Raw genomic sequence first — 24,915 nt, forward strand, 5'->3', positions numbered from 1 at the left:
GTTATATATGCAGTGTTTTCTCCATAATGGACTGATTTTTACTATACAAGATATAGAAAGTCTAAAGCCATCTCAATTCTAAATGGTACAAGGACCAGAGATGAGTATCATTAATACATATTATTAATATGTGTAGAAAAAATTTTTGTGGCAGAAAAATGTTAATGTCAGTAAGTAACTTGCCAGGGGAGAAAATTTGCTCAGGGTATGACAGGTAAGACGCAGAGACCTGTTTACAAACTGGAGAGCGTGAGCATCACTGTCCACCTCCCAGGAGAGAGGCCGTTTCCTAAGCTGCTCAGGGCCTGTGTTTTCCACGGGGACTTGTCACATGCCCACTTGGCAGCTCTTACAAAGATTTGTCCTCACCCGCCGCTCACCTCCTTCATTTTCCTGGCTCATTCTTGAGTGAATTTAGGACTATCTTCCCAAATCCCCCTACCTCACACTTTGACCTCTCTGCATAGCCTGGGCTCAGCCAGGGAAGAGCAGGTGAATTGCTTCTCCCCCCAAGTGCTCACACCCAGGGCCCTGACATACCTCCTTCTGAAGCCATTTCTAGAACCCCACCCCACATGCAGGCCATTAGAGGTCAGTGTCCCAGAGTAGCAACACCTGTTAAATATGCTGTTAATACACCTGCAGGCACATTCAGACAGTTCTTGGTTTCTAAGTCTTTTCCTGTGATTCAGTTCCTCCCCGCTTCTGTCCCACACTTCTGTATACATCTCACCTGGACCCAGACTCTCCAGGATACCCCAGGGCACCTGCCCACCTGGAGGACTGATGTCCCAGCTCATCACCTCTCTGAGTCACAGCCTGTGTCCCCTACAAGGGCACCCAGTGAGGTAACCCGGGAGGCAGCACTGCAGACGTGGGAAGCCCAAGTTCCTGGAGGGCTGGTGCAGGTCACCAGCCTAGAAGTCAGCAGACTCCACAGGCTTTTAAAATCAGCCTGTGAACCCACCATCCTATGTCCTACCACAACTTTATAGTAGGTATTCTACTATAAATAGAATACCTACTTTAAACTTTAATTCATCTGTCTGCTGAGTGTTCTCCCAAAAATTAAACATATTTCTCAATAATAGCAGGATAAAAGAGGCACTTTAATTTCACAAAGCTTTTTTTTTTTTTCAGGTTTAACTTTTATTCCGTTCTTTTTTTTTTCAGCTTGCATCTAGCAAAGGTGAGGGGGGGCAGGAAGTAGAGGAACACAGTGGGGTGGGGGGTGACAGCCAGGCCTCAAGCTGGACAGCAGCAGAGCCAGCCCCCACATGGAGACCTGGTGGACAGCTGTCCAGCCAGTCAGTTTTCAGAATCTGCACACTCCAAAGAAAGCTAACCAACTCAAATCATATAGGAGAAAAGCAGTCTGTTAGAAAGCAGGCTCCAAATTTGCTTTGTCTGGTTTAGTTAAGAAGGAAAGAAGGTCAGAAAGGAGGGAGGGAGGGAGTTTAGTCTTCGAAAGATATAGATGTGCATATGTGGTAAAGTAATACTCTTAAATTATAAAGTATGTCATTGTAGAAAATGTGAAAAGTACCAAAAAAAAAAAAAACCACTCACATTTGCATTATCCTGCCTCCCAGAAGTGACCACAATCAGGTTTTGGTATATGCAGAGGAGGAGGTCAGGTTTACAGTTGTGAGTACATCAAACTCAGAGTTTATTCTTGAATTATTAATTATTATAAACCTACTTTTGCCCCACCATGATACATGCTTAGCACATCACTGTCTGATCTAAGGTTGGTCTGGGGAAGTGGGACAAGTTCAGGCCTCCTGCCAGAGGAGTGAAGGGTGGAGTGCTGGAGGAGGCCCCTGCCCTGGAACAGAACCAGGGTAAGGAGGGTTCTATGGCTGTGAGAAAACAGGTTCTGCCCAAGGCCTTGTCGCCCTGTGAGGACCCACATCTTGTCCCCACAGGCCTTGTTCCTGCTGAGCAGCTGTGCTCTGTCTTTGCAGCAGTCGATCACTACACTAGCAAGATTGTCTTCAACGGGGTCCGGGTCATCGCCATCATCATCATTGGCCTGGGCTTCCTCCTGCTGCTGTTGCCCGAGGAGTGGGATGTCTGGTTGATCAAGCTGCTCACCCACCTCAAGGTGAGGAAGAAGGAGGAGACGGTGGAGGGTGGTGGGGACCTGGGCGCTGGACCTCAGAACAAGAGAAGAGCCCACCCCTCCTTTACCCGCTGACAACAATCTCTGGAACACTTGGGGACACTCATGTTCAGGATCTGGAGGTCTATTCCTGACGACCCTCAGTTGGTAAGGTGTACATACCTGTACAGTTTTGGTAACCTTGGTAAGTTATCTGGTATTTATTCGCATGTCCAGTTGCTTGCTCTTGCTCACATCAGACCTTCCACTTAAGGTACCAACTCAACGTGAAAGAGGAAGAACCTCAGCTTTTTCTAAATGAATGTAAGCAAGTGACAGCTGTCCTTGCCCAGTTGTCCAGGGGGCAGGCGTTCTTGACTAGGCAGGGTTAATGTTTTAAATCTTAGCAATTGAAAATTACACCACAATTGCACACTGTGATTACTTTTCAGCTATGGTAGGTCATATTTTGTTTTATACCAGAGCTGTACTCTTAATTTCAAGGGATCTCATTGAACCAAAAAGATAACTGTAAGTTAGTTTGGATGGATAGATCGATGTGAAAAGGCGACACACAGAAAAGGAGAACGGCCATCAAAAACCATTTCTAGGACAGTCAGGGGCAGCTGTTGGAGGAAGACAAGTCTGAGCCAGGTAACACTGGGGGCGGGGTAAGGGGAGACAATCCAAGCCCACCAGTGGGCGCTCACTTGTCTGTGTAAGGTCTGACAGAGAAATCACAGTGCCTTCTACAGAATATGTCTGTACCTACGTCAAGCAAGGTGACATTGTAAGTCACTGCCGCCGTCTTATAATTTAGATGTAGATATCTTTAAAAACAAATAAAACTGTATCTTATGTCCGTATGTGTATAAAAATGACAAAGCTGATGACCAGTGCGATGGTATGTGGTTCTCCATGCACAATGTGCGCACCAGGCAGACTACGAGGGAGGGGCCGCTGGGTTACTGCGATTCCATGACCAAGACCGAAAAATTACTTACGGAATCTTTACATCTTTTTATGAAACTTTTAAGCACCAGGCTGTTTAATTACACAATTTAGCTCTGCTAGAAAATTCTATCTGTGATAGATCTGTAAAGAGGGACAAGGGGATTAGAGTTTACTATAAAATATTTTTGAAGTTTACATTGTTACATATGACATGGAAACCTTACTTTGAAATGTTGTCATACCCAAAGGTGTACTCTGTAACCATGGAGTCTTTCGTTTCACAGTAGCAAGGGGCATTCATGACCTGAACTTTTTAGCACAGTATTATTCTGTTTTCATTACCTGTTTGGCCAAACAGATTAATAAACTATTTAAAAAGAAGCATTTAGTGCTTGCTATCTTGATGGCTTGGGTATGCTCCCACGACACCAGCCCTGACTCCTGGTTTGCCTTACATTCTCTCCCAGAAGGTCCCACCTCCTTCACCTGCAAGGCATCCAAATCCACCCAACCACCTCAAGGGAAGAACATTCTTATTGTAAAGACAAATTTGATGTTCCCAGGTGCAAAATGTAGGATAGTTACTCAGGTCTTACAGAAAATACATCTTGAGGCTTACTCCCCCCACCCCTGCCCCACATCCTCTCTCCTCCAGGTTCCTGCCCTCTGCCTGTCCTGGGTTTTGTGTCGGCTCCTTTTCCTACACAGACTGGCTCCACAGCTCCATGGACCAAGTGGCAGCCTCGGTCCCTAAACTGACAAGGTCTTCAACTTCAGCTTCCACATCTAACTTCTGCCTTAAGTGTCCCAATTTTAGTCCTGCAGAGAATTTGATTTACAGGCTTTGGTAATGTCTACACCACTGTTTCAGGCAGCTGGGGGTGGGGCTATGAGATCCAATTTCTCTCATTCTACAGCTGCAAAAGGGCTGGGCTCACTAAGACGGGTTGTGAGGAGAGAGATGATGAGTCTCTTTAGGACAAGGGTCAGGAACCTATGGCTCATAAGCCAGATGTGGCTTTTGATGGCTGCATCTGGCTCGCAGAAAAATCTTTAATAAAAAAAATAATAACGTGAGACCTGAAGATGGCAGCGGAGTAGGCAGATGCACAGACGCCCAGCTCTCACCACCAAACTGGAATACAAATCAATTTAGGAAAAATCAGCGTGAAAAACCAACTCTGGACTACAAGAACAGCTCTCAAAAACCAAGCAGCAAAGAAGAAGCCACAGCAAACCTGGTAGGGAGCGCCAGAATCTCCCCCTGCTTACAGGAATGGAGGGAGGGGGATGAGGCTGAGAGCCCAGAGGGGATCTCAACCCAGGGAAAAGAGCAGAAAATTCTCACAGCCATTTGCCTGGCAACCAGAGAGCGAGGGGTGTTGAAAAGACCAGCTTATCTTCCAAGTGGAAAGGAAAGAGAGAGGGACAGACTGTGAGGGGCTAAGGAATGCAGGAGACGACCTAAAAAAAAAGCTGACTCATTCGTGCTGGAGGCGGCCATAGCTGGGGGAGGGACTGATCCTTCCCCACAAAACAATACTGAATCGCTTCTGGATCAGAGATCTCCAGACATCCCTCTAGCTCCAATCAGCGCAACAAGACACAGCTGAAAACAAGAAGTGGGGAGGAGGGGCAGTAACTCAGGTCTCCATGGAGATCTGAGATACACCTCCCCCTACTGAAGCTGAGAAAACACCCTGCCCCCAGAGAAATTAGTTGGTGGAAGAGGCCTTCAGAGTCTCAGGTTACACCCATTGCATTCCTGGATACAGTTTCAAGGAAGCCCCCTGCTGAGATCAGTAAACAAGACTATCACCTGTTAAGAAAACAAACAAATCAAGACTTCAAAGCTGCCCAAATCCAAAAGTGGATTACAAATAATAGCTGATACCTACCCAAGAAGACCTAGAAATAACACAACTGAAAACTGGAGGCAGACAACACTAAGCCTAGACTCAACCAGCTCTATACGCAAAACACCCAAACACAGACATAATGAGAAGACAAAAAAGTGCAATCCAAATGAAACCACAAGAGAAACCTTCAGGAGATAAACTGAGTGATAAGGAAATAATCAAACTTCCAGATGCGGAGTTCAAAATAATGATTGTAAGGATGCTTAGGGATCTTAGAACAACAATGGATGGTCATTATGAACACCTAAATAAAGAAATAGCAAGTATAAAAAAGAATCAGTCGGAGATGACAAATACAATATCAGAAACAAATACCACAATGGAAGGAATTAAAAACAGGATAGATAGAGCTGAGGATCGAATCAGCGAGTTGGAGGACAACTGGAATGAAGGCATGAAAGCAGAGAAGAAAAAAGAAAAGAGACTCAAAAAGTCAGAGGAAATTCTTAGAAAGCTCTGTGACAACATGAAGAGAAATAACATCTGCATCATAGGGGTTCCTGAAGAAGAAGAAAAAGAACAAGGGATAGAGACTTTGTTCAATCATATCAGAGCTGAAAACTTCCCTAAATTAATGCAGGAGAAACTCTCACAAGTTCAAGAAGCTCAGAGGACTCCATTAAAGAGAAACCCAAAGAAACCTACACCAAGACACATCATAATTAAAATACCAAAGCTAAGCGATAAAGAGAAAATATTAAAAGCTGTAAGAGAAAAAAAAGCTATCACCTACAAAGGAGCCCCCATAAGGATGACATCCGACTTCTCAACAGAAACACTTGAGGCCAGAAGGGAATGGCAAGAAATATTCAAAGTAATGCAGAACAAGAACCTACAACCAAGACTACTTTATCCAGCAAGGCTATCATTTAAAATCAAAGGAGAAATAAAAAGCTTCCCAGACAAAAAACAACTCAAGGAATTCATTATAACTAAACCAATGCTGCAGGAAATGTTAAGGGGCCTGTTATAAACAGATCAAAGTGGGAAAAGAATATAGCAAAAAAGGAATACACTTTTAAAGAATAAAATGGCAATAAACAAATACATATCAATAACAACCTTTAATGTAAATGCATTAAATGATCCAATCAAAAGACACAGGGTAGCTGTGTGGATAAGAAAACAGGACCCGTACATATGCTGTCTACAAGAGACACACCTTAGAACAAAACATACACATAGATTGAAGGTAAAAGGATGGAAAAAAACATTTCATGCAAATGGAAATGAAAAAAAAGCTGGGGTAGCAATACTTATATCAGACAAATTGGACTTTAAAACAAAGGATATAATAAGAGATAAAGAAGGCCACTACATAATGATAAAGGGAGCAATCCAACAGGAAGATATAACTATTATAAATATCTATGCACCTAATATAGGAGCACCTAAATATATAAAGCAGACTTTGATGGATTTAAAGGGCGAGATCAACAGCAATACTATAATAGTAGGGGATTTCAATATGCCACTAACATCACTAGATAGATCCTCAAGAAAAAAATTAACAAAGAAACAGCAGACTTAAAGGACACACTAGATCAACTCGATTTAATAGATATCTTCAGAACCTTTCACCCTAAAGCAGCAGAATATACATTCTTTTCAAGTGCTCATGGTACATTCTCTAGGACAGACCACATGTTAGGGCACAAAAGCGGTCTCAACAAATTTAAAAAGATAGAAATCATATCAAGCACTTTCTCCGATCACAACGGCATGAAACTAGAAATGAACCACAACAGAAAAGCTCAAAAATTCTCAAACACATGGAAACTAAATAGCAGGTTGTTAAATAATGAATGTATTAAGAATGAGATCAAAGAAGAAATAAAAAAATTCCTAGAAATGAATGACAATGAGCATACAACAACTCAAAATTTATGGGACACAGCAAAAGCAGTACTGAGAGGGAAGTTCATAACAATACAGGCACACTTTAAGAAGCTAGAAAAAGCTCAAATAAACAACTTAACCCTGCATCTAAAAGAACTAGAAAAAGAACAGCAAGTAAAGCCCAAATGTAGTAGAAGGAAGGAAATAATAAAAATCAGAGCAGAAATAAATGACATAGAGGCTAAAGAAACAATACAGAGGATCACTGAAACTAGGAGCTGGTTCTTTGAAAAGGTAAACAAGATTGATGAACCTTTAATTATACTCACCAAGAAAAAGAGAGAGAGGACTCAAATTAATAAAATTAGAAATGAGAGGGGAGAAATAACAACTGACACAACAGAAATACAAAATATTGTAAGAAAATACTATGCCAAAAAACTAGACAACCTAGATGAAATGGACAAATTCCCTGAAACATACAATCTTCCAAAAATCAATCTGGAAGAATCAGAAAACCTAAACAGACCGATTACACCAAATGAGATTGAAACAGTTATCAAAAAACTCCCAACAAAGAAAAGTCCGGGGCCTGATGGCTTCACAATTGAATTCTACCAAATATTCAAAGAAGAACTAACTCCTATCCTTCTCAAATTATTTCAAAAAATTCAAGAGGAAGGAAGACTTCCAAGCTCCTTTCATGAGGTGAGCATAATTCTGATTCCAAAAACAGGCAAAGACAACACAAAGAAAGAAAATTATAGGCCAATATCTCTGATGAATATAGATGCTAAAATCCTCAACAAAATATTAGCAAACCAGATCCAACAATATATGGAAAAAATCATACACCGTGATCAAGTGGGATTTATTCTGGGGAGGCAAGGCTGGTACAATATTCGTAAATCAATCAATGTGATTCATCATATAAACAAAAAGGAGAAAAACCATATGATAATTTAAATAGATGCAGAAAAAGCATTTGATAAAATCCAGCACCCATTCATGATCAAAACTCTCAGCAAAGTGGGAATACAGGGAACATACCTCAACATGATAAAAGCCATCTATGAAAAACCCACAGCCAACATCATACTCAATGGGAAAAAATTAAAAGCAATCCCCTTAAGATCAGGAACAAGGCAGGGGTGCCCCCTTTCACCACTCTTATTCAACATAGTCCTGGAAGTCCTAGCCACAGCAATCAGACAAGAAGAAGAAATAAAAGGCATTCAAGTTGGAAAAGAAAAAGTAAAACTATCATTATTTGCAGGTGATATGATACTGTATATAGAAAACCCTAAAGTCTCAGTCAAAAAACTACTGGACCTGATAAATGAATTCAGCAAAGTGGCAGGATATAAAATCAATACTCAGAAATCAGAGACATTTTTATACGCCAACAATGAACAGTCAGAAAGAGAAATTAAGGAAACAATCCCCTTCACTATTACAACCAAAAAAATGAAGTACCTAGGAGTAAACTTAACCAAGGAGACTAAAGACTCAGAAAACTACAAAGCATTGATAAAAGAAATCAAGGAAGATACAAACAAGTGAAAGCATATACCGTGCTCATGGTTAGGAAGAATAAACGTCATTAAAATGTCTATATTACCCAAAGCAATCTATAAATTCAATGCAATACCAATTAAAATACCAATGACATACTTCAAAGATATAGATCACATATTCCAAAAATTTATATGGAACCAAAAGAGAACACGAATAGCCTCAGCAATCTTAAAAAAGAAGAATAAAGTGGGAGGTATCACACTTCCTGATATCAAGTTATACTACAAGGCCATTGTACTCAAAACAGCCTGGTACTGGCATAAGAACAGGCATATAGATAGATCAATGGAACAGAACAGAGAACCCAGAAATAAACCCACAGCTCTATGGACAACTGATATTTGACAAAGGAGGCAAGGAAATACAATGGAGTAAAGACAGCTTCTTTAACAAATGGTGTTGGGAAAATTGGACAGCTAACTGCAAAAAAAAGAAACTAGATCACCAGCTTACACCACTCACAAAAATAAACTCAAAATGGATAAAAGACTTAAATGTAGGCCGTGAAACCATAAGCATCTTAGAAGAAAACATAGGCAGTAAGCTCTCCAACATCTCTCAGAGCAATATATTTGCTGATTTATCTCCACGGGGAAGTGAAATAAAAGGATAAACAAATGGGACTATATCAAACTAAAAAGCTTTTGCACAGCTAAAGACAATAAGAACAGAATAAAAAGACAAACTACACAATGGGAGAACATATTTGACAATACATCTGATAAGGGGTTAATAACCAAAATTTATAAAGAACTTGTAAATCTCAACACCAGGAAAACAAACAATCCAATCAAAAAATGGGAAAAAGAGATGAATAGACCCTTCTCCAAAGAGGACATACAGATGGCCAATAGGCATATGAAAAAATGCTCAACATCACTAATCATTAGAGAAATGCAAATTAAAACAACAATGAGATTATTACCTAACGCCAGCCAGAATGGCGCTCATCAACAAAACAACACAGAATAAGTGCTGGCGAGGATGTGGAGAAAAGGGAACCTTCCTGCACTGCTGCTGGGAATGCAGACTGGTGCAGCCACTGTGGAAAACAGTATGGAGATTCCTCAAAAAACTGAAAATTGAACTGCCTTTTGACCCAGCTATCCCACTTTTAGGAATATACCCCAAGGACACCATAGAACGGCTCCAAAAGGAGAAATGCACCCCCATGTTTGTGGCAGCATTGGTCACAATAGCGAAGATCTGTTAACAGCCCAAGTGTCCGTCATTGGATGAGTGGATTAAAAAGCTTTGGTACATATATACTATGGAATACTACTCAGCCATAAGAAATGATGATATTGGATCATTTATAATAACATGGATGGACCTTGATAACATTATACGGAGTGAAATAAGTAAATCAGAAAAAACTAAGAACTATATGAATCCATACATAGATGGGACATAGAAATGAGACTCAGAGACATGAACAAGAATGTGATGGCAATGAGGATAGGGGGGTGGTGGGAGGGGGGATGGGGTGAGGAAGGATAGAGGGGGTGGGGGAGGGGAGGGGCACAAAGAAAACCAGATAGAAGCTGACAGAAGACAATTTGACTTTGGGGGAGGGGTATACAGCACAATCAAATGTCAAAATAATCTGGAGATGTTTTCCCTCAACATATGTACCCTGATTTATCAATGTCACTGCATTAAATTTAATAATAAAAAAAGAAGCAATATGAAAATATCTTTAAAAAATGTTAAAAATATAAAACATTCTCATGTATTATAATCCATTCATTTCCTATCACTCATGTTCATGGTTGTGGGTGGCTGGAGTCAATCACAGCTGTCCTCCAGGACAACAGCAAATTTTTATTGGATAATGCCTAACGTACAAGGGTCATTGTATGGCTCTCACGGAATTACATTTTAAAATATGTGGTGTTCATGGCTCTCTCAGCCAAAAAGGTTTCCGACCCCTATTTTAGGACACCTTGTTCTACCACCCCACCTAGAGCGTCTACACACCATGCAACACTTGCTGCAATGGTGTCAGAACAAGGAAAGTCTAGTTGTTCAGAGCAGAGCATTCCCTGCTCTAGGAGTCCAGTGTGTGCTGGAGGTGGGGTGGGACAGTAAGATCCTGGACTGGTCACCTCCACAACTCTGTCTGAACTCCAACCTACACCCCCCCCGCCCAGTTACCCTAAGGAGCCAAGCAAAGATTTCCTGTGTGCCATAACATGGAAAATTGGGAAACCCTACATGCAAGCAAATTTACCTCATTTTCCCACTGGGCATAAAAGTTTATGAAGACCCCAAAGAATTAAAAGCAGGGACTCAGAGAGATACTTGTACACCAATTATCACAGCAGCATTATTCATAGTTGCCAACAGGTGGAGCCCACCAAAGTGTATACCAAGAGATGAACGGATAAACAGCATGTGGTGTATCCATGCAATATCAGCATCACGTACAAAAATAAATAGCCAGAAGTTGAGAATTGATGACATGCAAGGTGTCTTTTATATACATAGGTAAATATGTAGTTTCTTTTATTGAATTGCACTTTTCTATATTATTTATTAAAGGAGCTTATTTTTTCCAGTTTTATTGAGATATAATTGATCTATGTTGTATTAGTTTAAGGTATAAACATAATTTTGATATTTTATGTGTTGCAAAATGATAACCAAAATTAGTTAACAACTGTCACCTCACAGTTACAATTTTTTGTGATAACTTTTCCTCTCAATTCTCTTAGCAACATTTAAATACACAATATTGTTGACTTTAGTCACCATGTTGTACATTACATCCCCATGACTTATTTACCTTATAACTAGAAGTTGGTGCCTTCACCCATTTCCCATCCCCCACTCATATTCCTTGTTTATCTATGAATTTGACTTTAGATTTCACAAGTAGATCATACAGTATTTGTCTTTCTGCCGTACTTATTTCACTTAGCATAATGGCCCTCTAAGTCCATCCACGCTGTTGCAAATGGTAGGATTTTGTTTTCTTATGGTTGAATAATATTCCATTATGTGCGTACCACATGGGTTTTTTTTTGTTTGTTTGTTTTTTGTATTTTTCTGAAGCTGGAAACGGGGAGAGACAATCAGACTCCCGCATGCGCCCTACCGGGATTCCCCCGGCACGCCCACCAGGGGCGAAGCTCTGCCCACCAGGGGGCGATGCTCTGCCCCTCCCGGGCGTTGCTCTGCGCCTGGGGCAGAGGCCAAGGAGCCATCCCCAGCACCCGGGCCATCTTTGCTCCAATGGAGCCTTGGCTGCGGGAGGGGAAGAGAGAAACAGAGAGGAAGGGGGGGGGGGGGGTGGAGAAGCAAATGGGCGCTTCTCCTATGTGCCCTGGCCAGGAATCGAACCCAGGTCCCCCACACGCCAGGCCGACGCCCTACCACTGAGCCAACCGGCCAGGGCCTGTACCACATGTTTTGATAAAGAACATTCATCTGTCGAAACTGACGTTGCTTCCAGGTCTTGGATACTGTAAATAATGCTGCAGTGAACATGGGGGTGCAGACATCTCTTCAAGATAATGATTTTGTTTCCTTCAGACACAGACCCAGAAATGGATTTGCTGGATCATGATAGTTCTAGTTTTAATTTTTAAGGAAATTGCATACTGTTTTCCATCCTGGCTACACAATTTACATTCCCTTCATTTACTGCATTTTAGACATTTGAACCATTTCTAAATTGGGAGATTTCACATAAAAATATCGATTTCTGATGTCTCTTGAAAGAAGCTTCCAAGAAATAAGGCCTGCATTTCATAGCAAAAACTAGCTGACCCCTCGCTGTGACGGTGGCCTTCACCCTTACCATTCACACGTTATATGCTGGTGTGTTTGCACCGGTCTAGGCTCATTTTCGTTACTTACCTGGGATTTGAGAGTACAATTACATTAGACAGGCAGACACAGATGGAGGCATATATAAACATAAATACATGGTGTTTATGCACCATGGTATGTCCATCCTATGACAGGAGATAAGGCTGGACAGATAGGTAGGGCCCAAATCATGAATTATCCTTTCAAATGCCCACATTTTTATAATACATAAGCTGACCACAACTAAAAGGTGTGCATGGCAAACAGCCCCCTGGGAAGTGTTCCTTTTCACTCAGCACCACGATGGAGCCCCAGGTGAGCGCAGCAGTGGTCATCTATCTAAATGCTTTCTGAAGAGCAGAACCGGAAGCTTGCACAGTCAGGCAAGAGGAGCAGGCTGGTCCTAGAACCCCACCTGAGCCCTCACATGGGCGCCATGCTCAGGCAATTAGCTAATGGAATTGAGAACCAGCTGCTTTCAATACAGAACTGTGATAGGGTCAGTCCAGCAAGCAACAACACAGACAGCAAAGAATCAACTTTGGTAATGCTGTTTGTTTTAAAAAGATGTGATTCTGGTTGTTTTTCTGTGTATATTCATTGAGTTAAGTTTGTAATTTCTGTTATTCAAATTTTCTGTATCTCTAGAATCTTTTGCTTAACAACCGAGAAAAGTTTGTTAAAATCAACCAATACGATCATACATTTTTTTGAAATTCTGCCAAGTTTCACTTTAAGTATTTATCATTAAATACATATACACTTAATTTTTAACTTAAAAAATATTTTTTCAATGCAGAAACCATCCAAAACTTTAGTTTCATCTGCTATCTTATCAGTCACAAGTAAAAGATTCTGTCTTCAAACTGCCCTTGTTAGACACAGTGTAAAAGAAACAGGAGAGGGGTGGGAGTGGGGCTCTGGCAGACAAATCTACTGTTAATCAACTATTTCAGAAGTATTCTCTCCGTTCTAGGAGCTGTGCTTGGTGGCACTTAGCTTAGCTCTTCATAATCCCTCCTGAAAATGTGCACATGTTGAGTTTCAGAAAGGATCAAACCGCACTCAGGTGCAGAGCTGTGTACCGCTTCTGAGCTTTGAGCACTAGAACTTGAGCAGGACCAGCGATGGGGCAGATGGTGTCGGTGAGGTAACCAGATGCCAGACGACTCTTTTGATCCATAAACGTGTTTTGTAAAGGAATATTTCTGCAGAGTATTTCTTTTATGTATTAAAAATAGCATCCTGGCCCTAGCAGGTTTGCTCAGGGGTAGAGCTTCCACCCAACATGTGGAAGTCCAGGGTTTGATTCCGGCCAGGGCACAGAGAAGCGACCATCTGCTTCTCCACCCATCCCCCTCCTTCTCTCTCTCCCTCTCTTCCACTGGAGCAGTCATGGCTTGATTGGTTCCAGCCATGGACTTCTGCAAGTGGGGAGCCTCCACTGCCTCAGGTGCTAAAAATAGCTTGGTTGCAAGCATTGCCCCAGACAGGAGTTGCCGGGTGGATCTCTGTCGGGGTGCATGCAGGAGTCTGCCTGTCTCCTTCCACTCGCTTAAAAAAAAAAAAAAAAAAAAAGGCATCCTTTTAAAAGATTGGGAGCAGCTCTTTTCATTCCTTTTAAAAAAATAACTTGGCGTTTTGGGAGTAAAAGGAGCCACAAGTAAATTAAAAGTGTTTATCCCCCCCCCCCCCCCCCCCCCGGTCAATTTGTACCGAGTTCGGCATATTCCAGACCCAGGGGTCCGCAGAGCTCTGCTGCGAACTCGAATGAGCTCTTAGTCCCCGGAGTCGGGTACTCACCACTTGGGTTGCTCTCGTATTCCTTCAATGGGGGTCCCCGCCATTCGGATTGCTCTCGTATTCCTTCACTGGGGGTCCCCAAATGCCACTGAAAGGGCCCGTGCCCCCCCCACACAGGAAAGCCTCAGGGGTTCAAGGCCAGGTGAGGGAGTGGAGCCCTAGACGGGCGCTGGGAGCCCTGCGCACTCATCTTGGCCCCGCATTTGCCACGTGTACCGTGTCCTCAGCTGTCTCTTTCTCGGGACGTTTCGTGTTTTTGTTTGTTTGAAACTTTAAATCTAAGAAGCTGAGGCTCGTTCATGTTTGGTCCGGCTCCCCTCCCTCAGATGCTCCCCTCCCTCAGCTGCTGTCCCACCTCGGGTGCTCCTCCCTCAGGTGCTCTCCCCCTTAGGTGCTCCCCTCGCTCAGGTGCTCCTCCCTCAGGTGCTCTCCCACCTTGGGTGCACCCCTTCCCAGGTGGACTCCCCTCTCTTAGGTGTTTCCCCCTCCCTCGGGTGAGGTCCCCGCGAAGCCACCTTGCCTGCTCGGCGGGCACACTAAGCTTTCTAAGCACATCGGGCGAGATGCAGAGAAGCTCGGATTCGCGAAAAACTGCCAGAAAGAAGCCGGAGACGTCACTACACCCTGCCGTTCAGAGCCGGTGAAGCCACTTCCTCAGGCCCACGCACTTCCTCCCTTGCCGAGCAGGGCGGAAGTGACGCCCCGGCGAGAGCGGAAGCGGAAACTCCCCTCCTGGGACGTGAACGGCGGCCCGTGAGGGTCATCTCCTCGCTGGCGAACCGTCCGTGTGACCCGCTTGTTTGCGGTGGGGAGTGGTGCGGAGCCGGAGTCCAGCCTGCGGGCAAGGCGACCCTACTGCCCGGGCCTGGGCGGCAGAGAGGTGAGTGCTGTGGGCCGGTGGGGCGGAGACCGGGACAGTGGCCGCCCTGTGCGCTGCGCCTGTGCGTCTGCATGGCGGGCGGACGCCTGTCCCGTCGGTGGGTTCGCGGCGCGCGCGCATTCGGAAAGCAAGTGGGTCCGGACGGCTCCTGGTAAAGGGCACCGCCACCACGTTTTATCGAAGGGACAAGAGAGTGACCGTTGGTGACAGCGAGGCCCAGCGGCCGCGGCCCGCGTTGGGGATTTCGGACACAGCCACCCGGCTGGTGTCGCTGTGCGGGCCGACTGGTTCCCCTGTCCCATGAAGCCCGAGCCTGGCTGAGATGGGGTCCCAGGCCTCGCCCGCTCACGCCTTGTGTCCGTCCGGCCCACAGCTCCCGGGGATGGCGGCGCCGTCCATGGCGGAGCGGCGGGCCTGCTGGGCGTCCCGGGACCGGTACTGGCGCTGCCTGGAGGAGCGCGCGGAGGACGCTGCCCGGTGCGCGGAGCTGAGGCGCTCGTTCGAGGCCAGCTGTCCCCAGCAGTGGGTGAGTGGAGCCAGGATGAGGCCCCGTGTGCCGCTGGGCTTCGGGAGATCGGCTGCGGAGTGGAGCGCGGCGGGGTCAGTAGCGTCCGTCTGTCCGCGCGCCGCGGGGGACCCTGCTCCGTCTCCAGGCTCGCTCTGTGCGCGTAGGCCCGGCAAGCCTTCGGGAAATGTCACATGACACTGTAAGGATCTTTGAAAAATAAAGTAAATCCGTAAGCAGAGCCAAAATCTGCAGCCCCCAAAACTTCAACTTCGCCGGAATTTTCCCCAGGGACAGGGCTGCTCGCATCTGCCCAGAGCAGAGCTTCTCGATGGCCGGTCCGTGGGCCCATGCAAGAGCTAACCACCCTGCTGGCTTGTGAAGGTTGTAGAGTCCATACTTGCTGTTGTCACCAATAAAAGTATTCCCAGTTGCCCGTCCAAAATGACAGTCATTTACCCAAAATATAAGGAAGAGGTTAGAAAGTATAAGTTCTGTCGGCCACCAGCTGCCTCAGGCCTCCCTGACAGGCATTCCTGCTCAGTATTGCGGCCCTTACTGCAGGAGGGGCTGGAAAAGGAACCTGTACCATTGGCCTGTTAGTAAGCAATCCTGTGTGAGTGTGACGCGCCCTCGTCAGGGCCCTTCAAGGCAAGTGCTGCTGTGTCACCCCCCCAGAGGAGGCACCTGAAGCTTAGGGCATCGAGGGGCAGTGCTCAGCGTGGGTCACTGTGGGGCAGAGCTGTCATGCTAGCCCCACTGCCGACCTGGGCTTGGAACCTGGTCTGTCTGCACTCTTTCACAGCATCCTGCTGCTCCAGAGCATCCAGGTAGTTTGAGAACAGGTCATGGTAGAGGTGAAGTGGCTTGAGGGTCTTCACCTTCTCACACCTCAAATTTTTAGAGAAGAGCCTGAGACTTGAAGGAGATCACAGAAGGGTGTGATGGATGGTGGGGCCATATTGGATGGCTAGGCTGGGAGTGAACTCAGTGAACAGCAGTTACATTAGATGATCCCTTCCCCTGTAAAACCAGCACAGTGCAACCTGTCTCATGGGATTGCTGTGAAAGTCAAGTCTAACTTGACATAGGAACTAAAAACTGTTAAATGTGAGGCTTGATGATTGGATTAGATCAAAGGTTTCCAACCTTTTTACACTTGGGGACCCGTGAAAGTAGGAGAATTATTTTGGGGACTGCTAGGGCACAAATCACCCTGAGCATAAGCAAATTCAACTAACATCATTGGGTCTATAATCATTGTACAACACCAGGGGGTTAATTCTTTCATGGGCCAGCATGAAATTTATGGCAGACCAGTCAGTCTACGAACTAGGGATGAAAAACTGGATTAGATGATGATTTAGGCAAAAAAAAAAAATCTACATTTTTGGTTTTCACCTTAAATTCACTGAGAGTAATTCCTGGCTTAAGAAGTAGGTGAAAATACGGGAGTTTGGGCTGATCCATTACTGCTTATGCTGTCCTTTCTTCACTCTGTTCTCCAGCCAGTGGTCACTGAAAACAAGGTGGGACTGAGGACAGGGAAGCACCTGGGTCTGGAGGTGATGTAGGTGAAGAGCCAGCCCTTTGAGTAAGTCACAGCCAGTGTGTTGGCAGGGTCTGCCACCACCCTTTCCCTGTGTTTTCTTAGGAGAGCCTTGTCACAATGAGACCCGTCTTTTGACAGCCTAGCCAAATTTTCCACTCAGGTTGCAAGTCAAAATCAGGTAGAGATTGATTTAAAAAAAAAAAAATAGGTGTGTCCCAGCCCTCACTTCAGATCTGCTGAATTTCTGAAAATAGAACGCAAACTTCTTTTAAAAGGGCTCTGGCTCTGACCAGGCGGTGGCGCAGTGGATAGAGCATCAGATTGGGATGCAGAGGACCCAGGTTTGAGACCCCGAGGTCGCCAGCTTGAGTGTGGGCTCACCAGCTTGGACCGAAGGTCGCTGGCTCAAGCAAGGGGTTACTCAGTCTGCTGAAGGCCCACGGTCAAGGCACATATGAGAAAGCAATCAATGAACAACTAAGGTGTTGCAACAAAAAACTAATGATTGATGCTTCTCATCTCTCTCTGTTCCTGTCTATCCTTCTGACTCTCTGTCTCTGAGGAAAAAAAAAAATTTTTTTAAATATATAAAAGGGCTCTGGCCCTGCAGGTGATTCAGGTGGATAAGATGGTCAGGAATCCGTCTTAGCCATTTTGGTCAAACACACTGCATTATCCTCTCTCCCCTGACACCTGTTGCTTTTTCTCCAACCCAGTGACTAGTAGACCCTCCCTCTCCCTAACAGGGTAGCTTCTGTTCTTTGCCGGTTGCTGCTTTATTGTATGTTTATTATATACACAAGCTGAGTGCCATGCTGGGAGGCCCCCGTCACCTGTAGTCACTGCATGCTAGTCACAGCTAACATTTACTGAGTATATGCTCTGCACACCTCAGATGTGTCATCTCATTTATTCCTCATAGTAAGTGACCCCTTGTGTAGTCAAGGACATAGGCACACTAAAATGAAGTCACATGTAAGAGCAGAGCTTAGATCTGAGCTCAGTCTGAGACCCCATGCTCTTCCTGCCCACATACTTTTTCCTGTGCCTGTTGTGCAAGAAAAGGACCCAGGAAAATAGCCTGCATCAGTCTCCTGTGGTTCCAGAAACAGTCATAATTCAAGGCTATTTAAATACAGAAATCTGTCTAATGAGTCCCTTTATAGTTCACTCCCTCGTTTTCCTCCGTCCCTACAGCCACTGCTTCTTGGAAGTGCTTTCTTATGTCTGGTAAATGCCAACGCTTGTTCGAGTCCCTTCTGTGCCACCCTCTCTCCCCAGCCAGCCTTGTCCATAGCCGTGGCCTGAAGTTCTACTTATAGGGTGATGCCCAAACAGCATCTCCAACCCAACCTTTTCGCCACCTCCACAAGCAGCTGTTGAACTTTCTAGTTGGATGTGCACAAGGACCAGCCTCTGCATGGATAATACTCGGCCTTCCCCAGCAGGCCTGTCCTCCCATGCTCCCCACCTCAGTGACACCAAGATCAGCACAGGCCCAGAAAGCAGTGGTCATCTTTCACCTCCTGAGTTGTTGCAGGAGTTGACAGGTAGGAAGCACAGTAACACATATGACAGCCCTGCAGATGAGATGGGTTCAGTGTGTTTTAGGAACAGCAAGGAGAGAACAGCAGAAGTTGGGCAGAGAGGTGCTTTGAGGCCACAGATGATGGCTTAGTCTAGGTGACACAGGGAGCCATTGGAGAGCTTTGAGTTGGGAGGAAGGAGAAAAGTGAGGATATGAGAGGGAAGACAGTTGGTGAAGTTGGTGGAATCAGTGGGTTGTTGGCATCAGGGCCCTAGAGGGAAAGTGGAGAGGTGGTGGTCAGAGGATGGATGCTTGGAATTGGGACTACAAGAGAGCTGTATCTGCTGGAAGGACAAGGTCTAGGCTTTGATCCTGGGAGGCAAAAAGATTGGAGGACAAGACCACTGAAGAGGTCAAGGAGCCAGGGTATTGGCAGGATCAACCACATGGTTCCTGAACTCACCTGAGCTGTGACATGGAGGAAAGGACAGAGACCTGCAGTTACAGAAGAGTCTGGCCAGGAGGGAAGTGGGCACACCGCATTGTTCTCCTGGACTTCTGAAGCAGTGATGGCCACTTTCCACCTAACACTGTTTACTGTGAAACCCTACTTGCTCCAGCTGCAACTGCTCCTCCTGCTCAGGCTGCATCTCACCTCTCTGCTCCCTTTCACCTGTGCACTGTACTCAAGTCTTAACCCAGTAGCTATAGTAGAATAAGAATTGAGATGTTTCCAGAGCTGTGTGAGAGGTGGGGAGGAAGTTGCAGTATTGTTGGAGGCATGCTGTGTGAGGCGTTCTGTTTGCATGGGCTTCCATCCTCACTCAACTTGTGAAGTGCTACAGTGTCTCTTACACTATAGGAACTAAGGCTCAGAAAGTGGAAACCTTTGTTCAAGGTCAGCCAACCCATAGAGAGGGGATCTGAATGTAAGTCTCTGAGTCCAAAGTTTAGGTTCTTTTACTTAACTGAAATTGCAGCCCAAGAATCAAGATAAAAGTACCACCACCAAATAGAGATTCACAGTGAATACTTCTATCATAAAACACACTGAGTACAAATTTGTAACATTGAAGGATGCCAAACAGCTAATGGGCTCCTCACAGAAACCAGTTATTCTTCTAGCAGTTTGCTTTCCCTTTTATAGCACTCTGCAGCTCACTTGTCTAGTGGTCCTAGTCTCTGTTCATAAATTAAGAAGGAGCAGGGTTTAGGTCTGTCATTCTTGCACCATCCAACAGAGCCCTCCACAAACAGAGCAACCAGACATCAAGATTTCTGGTCCCACTATCATTTGTGGGTGTCTTTTTCCTATAAAACTATAGAAAGTCTCAATTTCCAGTTCTGATGTACACACTACTACCCTGTGTGTCATTAGGTAGTTCTCATTTACTACCTTGGGTACTCATGTTATACTTACCCAGTGATAATCAGGAAATGCTTGTTGACTCATTAGCCTTGTAGAGGAAGTGCTATGTTGCCCCCCCCCCCCATTGTAACTGAATGAGGGAAAGGCTGGGGAGCAGAGAGTGTTGGACAAAAAGCCGTAGGAGCAAATGCAAAGGAAAGGAGCACATTCAGGAAACCGGGTAGCTCCTCATGGGAGCTGGTGGTGAATTCAGGGGATGAATTCACGGGATGGACAGGTGGGCAGAGATTAAGCTGTGAATGGCCTTGTCTTACACTGAGGAGTTTGGATGTTGACCTTGAAGGCCATGGGGATACCTCGAAAAATCTTTATAAACAAGCAGGTGAGGAGACCAGGTTTTGGTCAAAAGGACCGTACTTGGCAGCAGTGTGACAGGTGGATCAGGGAAGGTAGAGAAAGCCAGTAAAGAGCTGTGAGAGCTGTCCCAGTGAGAGGGCCTGTGCTGTGGAGACCAAGAAGGTGACAGTGCCATGGACTCTGAAGTAGGTACTACGGGAGAAACGTGTGTGGAGAGGAGCTAAATTCCGGACAAGTTGGGACTGAAATGTCAGCAGAACCTCTGAATAGAATTGTCCATTAGGCTGTTGGAGACGGGACAGGAAATACAAATTTATTGATTTGGTACAAATATGTTAAGGACATTGTCCACTCCTCCTGTGGTAACCCTTATAAAATAGCTGCCCAGTGCAGCCAGCTGGAGACCACCAGAAATGATAACTCTGCAGTCTGCTGGTCAGATATATTAACATGCCGCCAGTCATGGAACCTGGGGAACTGACACCAGGGGAACTGTGTGCATCTATCTCACTAACCTAAGGGAAGGCGTTGAGTTTAGGTGAGGGCTTTGATACGCTCAGAGCAAAACCAGGGCTGCATATAAATAGGTCATTGTCAGCCCTAGATTGAAAAGTGGACCTAGTGTCCTATTTTCCAGAGATGAAAGCTGTATGGAGAGTTCAGAACCCTCGCCTGAAAGTCCTGTGCCTATGTTAGAAATCAAGGCTGAGTGCCTTAGATACTCCAGGCAAAAGTGGGGTCTTTCATTCTTACTGACATTTTTTTTAAAAGACTTTATTTGTTCAATTTTCAGAGAGGAGAGAGAGGGAGAAAGAGAGAGAGAGAGAGAGAGAGACAGAGGGAGGAGCAGGAAGCATCAACTCCCATATGTGCCTTGACCAGGCAAGCCCAGGGTTTTGAACCGGCAACCTCAGAGTTCCAGGCCGACACTTTATCCCACTGTGCCTCCACAGGTCAGGCACTGACACATTTTTAAGGAGCAAATTTCTGAGTCTGATGTTAGAGAATAAGGTTTCTTGGTGAATAAGAAAGCAGTAGTTGCTCAAAGGGGTCTCTCAGAAAACCCCATGCTTCTGTGTCCTAGGAGAAGCTTCTGTTCACTTTGCAGCTGCTTTATCTGTGTCTTACCCCAGCTGGGGACAGGGCTGGACAGGTTCTTACTTCCTCAGGCGCCACTGAAATATTTGAATTAAGTCCTAAGAAAAAACCTTCTTTTTTTTTTTTTTTTTAAATGAATTTTTATTAATGGTAATGGGATGACATTAATAAATCAGGGTACATATATTCAAAGAAAACATGTCTAGGTTATTTTGTCATTAGATTATGTTGCATACCCCTCGCCCAAAGTCAGATTGTCCTTCGCCATCCTCTATCTAGTTCTCTGTGCCCCTCCCCCTCCCCCTAACTCTCCCCCTGTCCTCCCTCCCCCCACCCCTGGTAACCACCACACACTTGTCCATGTCTCTTAGTCTCATTTTTATGTTCCACCAATGTATGGAATCATGTAGTTCTTGTTTTTTTCTGATTTACTTATTTCACTCCTTATAATGTTATCAAGATCCCACCATTTTGCTGTAAATGATCTGATGTCATCATTTCTTATGGCTGAGTAGTATTCCATAGTGTATATGTGCCACATCTTCTTTATCCAGTCTTCTATTGAAGGGCTTTTTGGTTGTTTCCATGTCTTGGCCACTGTGAACAGTGCTGCAATGAACATGGGGCTACATGTGTCTTCATGTATCAATGTTTCTGAGGTTTTGGGGTATATACCCAGTAGAGGGATTGCTGGGTCATAAGGTAGTTCTATTTGCAGTTTTTTGAGGAACCACCATACTTTCCTCCATAATGGTTGTACTACTTTACAGTCCCACCAACAGTGAATGAGGGTTCCTGAAAAAACCTTCTAACAAAAGAACTAGTGTTTTCTATTCTGACAATGAAAATGTGTGATGTCCTGCCTTTGCCGTGTCTGCAAAGCAGCTCAGGTACAGACACTGGTGGTTCCCTGGTTGGCCTTGACTTCCTACCTCTGGGATTTTACTGCTCAGGGTGTGGAGCTTTAAGAACTTCAGATACCTCCTCCCTCCCCTCTGTCAACCATCAGCTAGTTCTCTGTTTATGTGGGTCTGTTTCTGTTTTGCCCTGTTTATGCATGTTTGGTTTTTTTTAGATTCCACATATCAGTGAAATCATACCGTATTTCTCTTTCTCTGACTTAGTTCACTCAACATTATGCCCTCTGGGTCTATCCATGTTGTTGCAAATGGCAAGATTTCATTCTTATTGTTAATATGCCATTGTATATATGCACTATATCTTCATCCAGTAGTGTTTTGATGGACACCTAGGTTGCTTCCATATCTTAGCTATCGTAAATAACATTGCAATGAACATAGGGGTGCATACATCTTTACAAGTTAGTGGATAAATACCCACAAGTGGAATTGCTGGGTCATAAGGTAGTTCATTTTTCAATTTTTTTTTTTTTTTGAGGAATCTCCATATTGTTTTTCCGTAGTGGCTGCATAAGTTTACATTCCCACCAAGAGTACACAAGGGTTGCCTTTTCTTCACGTCCTGGCGAGCACTTGTTTGTGGATTTACTAATGTTAACCCAGGTGTGAGGTGATATCTCATTGTGTTTTAAATTTGTATTTCCCTGATGATTCCTGGGAAAATACATTTTTTAACTTAGAGAATTTAGTTACTATTAATATTTATCTTTGTACTTTCCTTAAGATTATGTAAATACTTGTATTTATTTTTCAAAAAGTTTAATATTGTTGAATCCAGTTTGCTAATATTTTGTTGAGAATTTTTCATCAAGTATATTGCCCTGTAATTTTTTTTATAATGTCTTTGCTTTTGGTATCAGAATAATGCTGACTTCATAGAATGAATTTGGAAATTCAGTCTATGATTTTTTTTAATAGTTTAAGGATAGGTATTAATTCTTCTTTAGATGTTTAGTAGATTTACCTGTGAAGTCATCTGGTCCTGGACTTTTGTTTGATGGGAGGTTTTTGATTACTGCCTCAACTTCATTATAGTAGTCAATCTGTTGAAACTTCCTATTTTTTCCTGGTTCAATCTTGGAAGGTTATATGCTCCTAGAAATTTATCTGTTCTAAATTGAATTTGTTGGTGTATGATTGGTTGTCATAGTCTTTAATGATTTTTTAAAATATTTCTGTGATGTTGATTATAACTGCTTTCATTTATGATTTTAATTCGGCTCTTTTATTTTTCCTGGATGAATTTGGCTAAAGGCTTGTCAATTTTATCTTTTCAAAGAACCAACTTTTAGTTTTATTGATCTTTTCTATTTTATTTCCAGTGTGATCTTAATTATTTCCTCCTTTCTGTTTACTTTGAGTTTTGTTCTTTTTTTTAGTTCAGTTAGTTGTAAACTTAGGTTTATTTAGGATTTTTATTGTTTCTTGAGGTGGGTCTGTAGAGCTATGAGCTTCCCTCTCAGAACTGCTGTTGCTACATTCATTCATTTTGAAAGGTTGTCTTTTATTTTCATTTGTCTCATTTTGATTTCCTGTTTGATTTTGATTACTTTTTTTTTGAGAGAGAGAGAAAGAGACAGAATGGGAGAGAGATGAGAAGCATCAACTCATAGAACACCTTAGTTGTTCATTGATTGCTTCTAGTATGTGCCTTGAATGGGGGGCTCCAGCTGAGCCAATGACCCCTGCTCAAGCCAGTGACCATCGGGTCATGTCTATGATCCCATGCTCAAGCCAGATGAGCCCACGCTCAAGCTGGTGACCTATACCATTTTCCAAGACTTAATGGTTCTAGAATATAAATGACTTATGCCACTAACACAATTTATATTAAATAATTTGTTACATTTAAATATGTGCTTTTGTTTAAGCTGTATAATTTACCCTTATTTCAAACCCCTTTTTCTTAACAGATTAAATATTTTGATAAAAGAAGAGACTACTTAAAATTTAAAGAAAAATTTGAAGCAGGAAAATTCCAGCCTTCAGAAACAACTACGGGGTCGTAGGCAGTGCCTGACATTTGCAGAAAGGCAGAAACTAGTCTTTCTGGATGTTCAGAAGTGCTGCATTCACTATGGGACAATAGTAGTGTGAATCACAGTGAACATGGATACTTCTGTGTATGTAATTTTTAATAATTAAAACAATCAAGTAACAGGCGAGTCCATCATTTAGACCAGGGGTCTCAAACTCAACTCAGCATGTGGGCCGCAGAGCAAGATCACAGCTGTTCGGCGGGCTGCACTAGGTCTACAAAAGGCAACTGTTACGCAACACTTTTCTCACTGCAGTTGAAAACAAAAAAAAATCAGTACAACAAGCACAATTGTACATGCAGTTTACTCAGTGTCACAAAACGACCAGAAACTGTAGTTCGCATCACAACTGCTGTTAACTAAGCTAATATCTAGCTAGGATGCTAGAGAAATGAAAAATACAAGTAGGCCCCTAGGCTTACTTAATTTTATCCAAAATATTTTGAACTTCGTGGATTAGTCTGCAGGCCGCACAAAATTGTTAGGCGGGCCGCGAGTTTGAGACCCCTGATTTAGACTATGAAGAATTGAGATAAAATGGAATGAAACATGCTTAGTTTTCATTTAGTAAGAAATATATATTTTTTGGTGATGGATGGAGACCTGTGTAGTTTTGTTAACCCCAGTGCCACCCCAATAAATTCAATAAATAAA

General features: G+C 43.8%; 2 protein-coding genes across 5 annotated transcripts in view; both read left to right on the forward strand.

Moving 5' to 3' along the window:
• Positions 1 to 3,633, forward strand: part of SLC35F3 (solute carrier family 35 member F3) — a 99,084-nt gene extending 95,451 nt beyond the window's left edge. The window contains exon 7 of one of the 2 annotated variants that reach the window (XM_066382306.1): positions 1,929 to 3,633. In XM_066382306.1, the coding sequence (XP_066238403.1) occupies positions 1,929 to 2,200 (272 nt within the window). In that variant the 3' untranslated portion in view covers positions 2,201 to 3,633. The remainder of the gene's footprint in view (positions 1 to 1,928) is intronic. The other variant, XM_066382314.1, reaches the window with a different exon arrangement.
• An 11,103-nt stretch (positions 3,634 to 14,736) lies between these two features.
• Positions 14,737 to 24,861, forward strand: COA6 (cytochrome c oxidase assembly factor 6). 3 transcript variants are annotated; one of them, XR_010751143.1, is made up of 4 exons: positions 14,739 to 14,893; positions 15,267 to 15,419; positions 24,136 to 24,387; positions 24,765 to 24,861. XR_010751143.1 is itself a non-coding variant. In XM_066382325.1 (3 exons), exons 2-3 carry the CDS (start codon positions 15,276 to 15,278, stop codon positions 18,256 to 18,258), a joined length of 255 nt encoding a protein of 84 aa, XP_066238422.1. In that variant the 5' UTR covers positions 14,737 to 14,893; positions 15,267 to 15,275; the 3' UTR covers positions 18,259 to 18,273. The 3 variants fall into 3 exon arrangements, 2 of the variants coding, with proteins under 2 accessions (XP_066238422.1, XP_066238431.1); XM_066382325.1 differs by lacking the exons at positions 24,136 to 24,387; positions 24,765 to 24,861 and adding an exon at positions 18,148 to 18,273 and having other exon boundaries at positions 14,737 to 14,893; XM_066382334.1 differs by having other exon boundaries at positions 24,136 to 24,861.
• The last annotated feature ends 54 nt before the right edge of the window (positions 24,862 to 24,915 follow it).

This window comes from Saccopteryx leptura, chromosome 1, assembly GCF_036850995.1.
Source record: "Saccopteryx leptura isolate mSacLep1 chromosome 1, mSacLep1_pri_phased_curated, whole genome shotgun sequence".
NCBI lineage: Eukaryota > Metazoa > Chordata > Mammalia > Chiroptera > Emballonuridae > Saccopteryx > Saccopteryx leptura.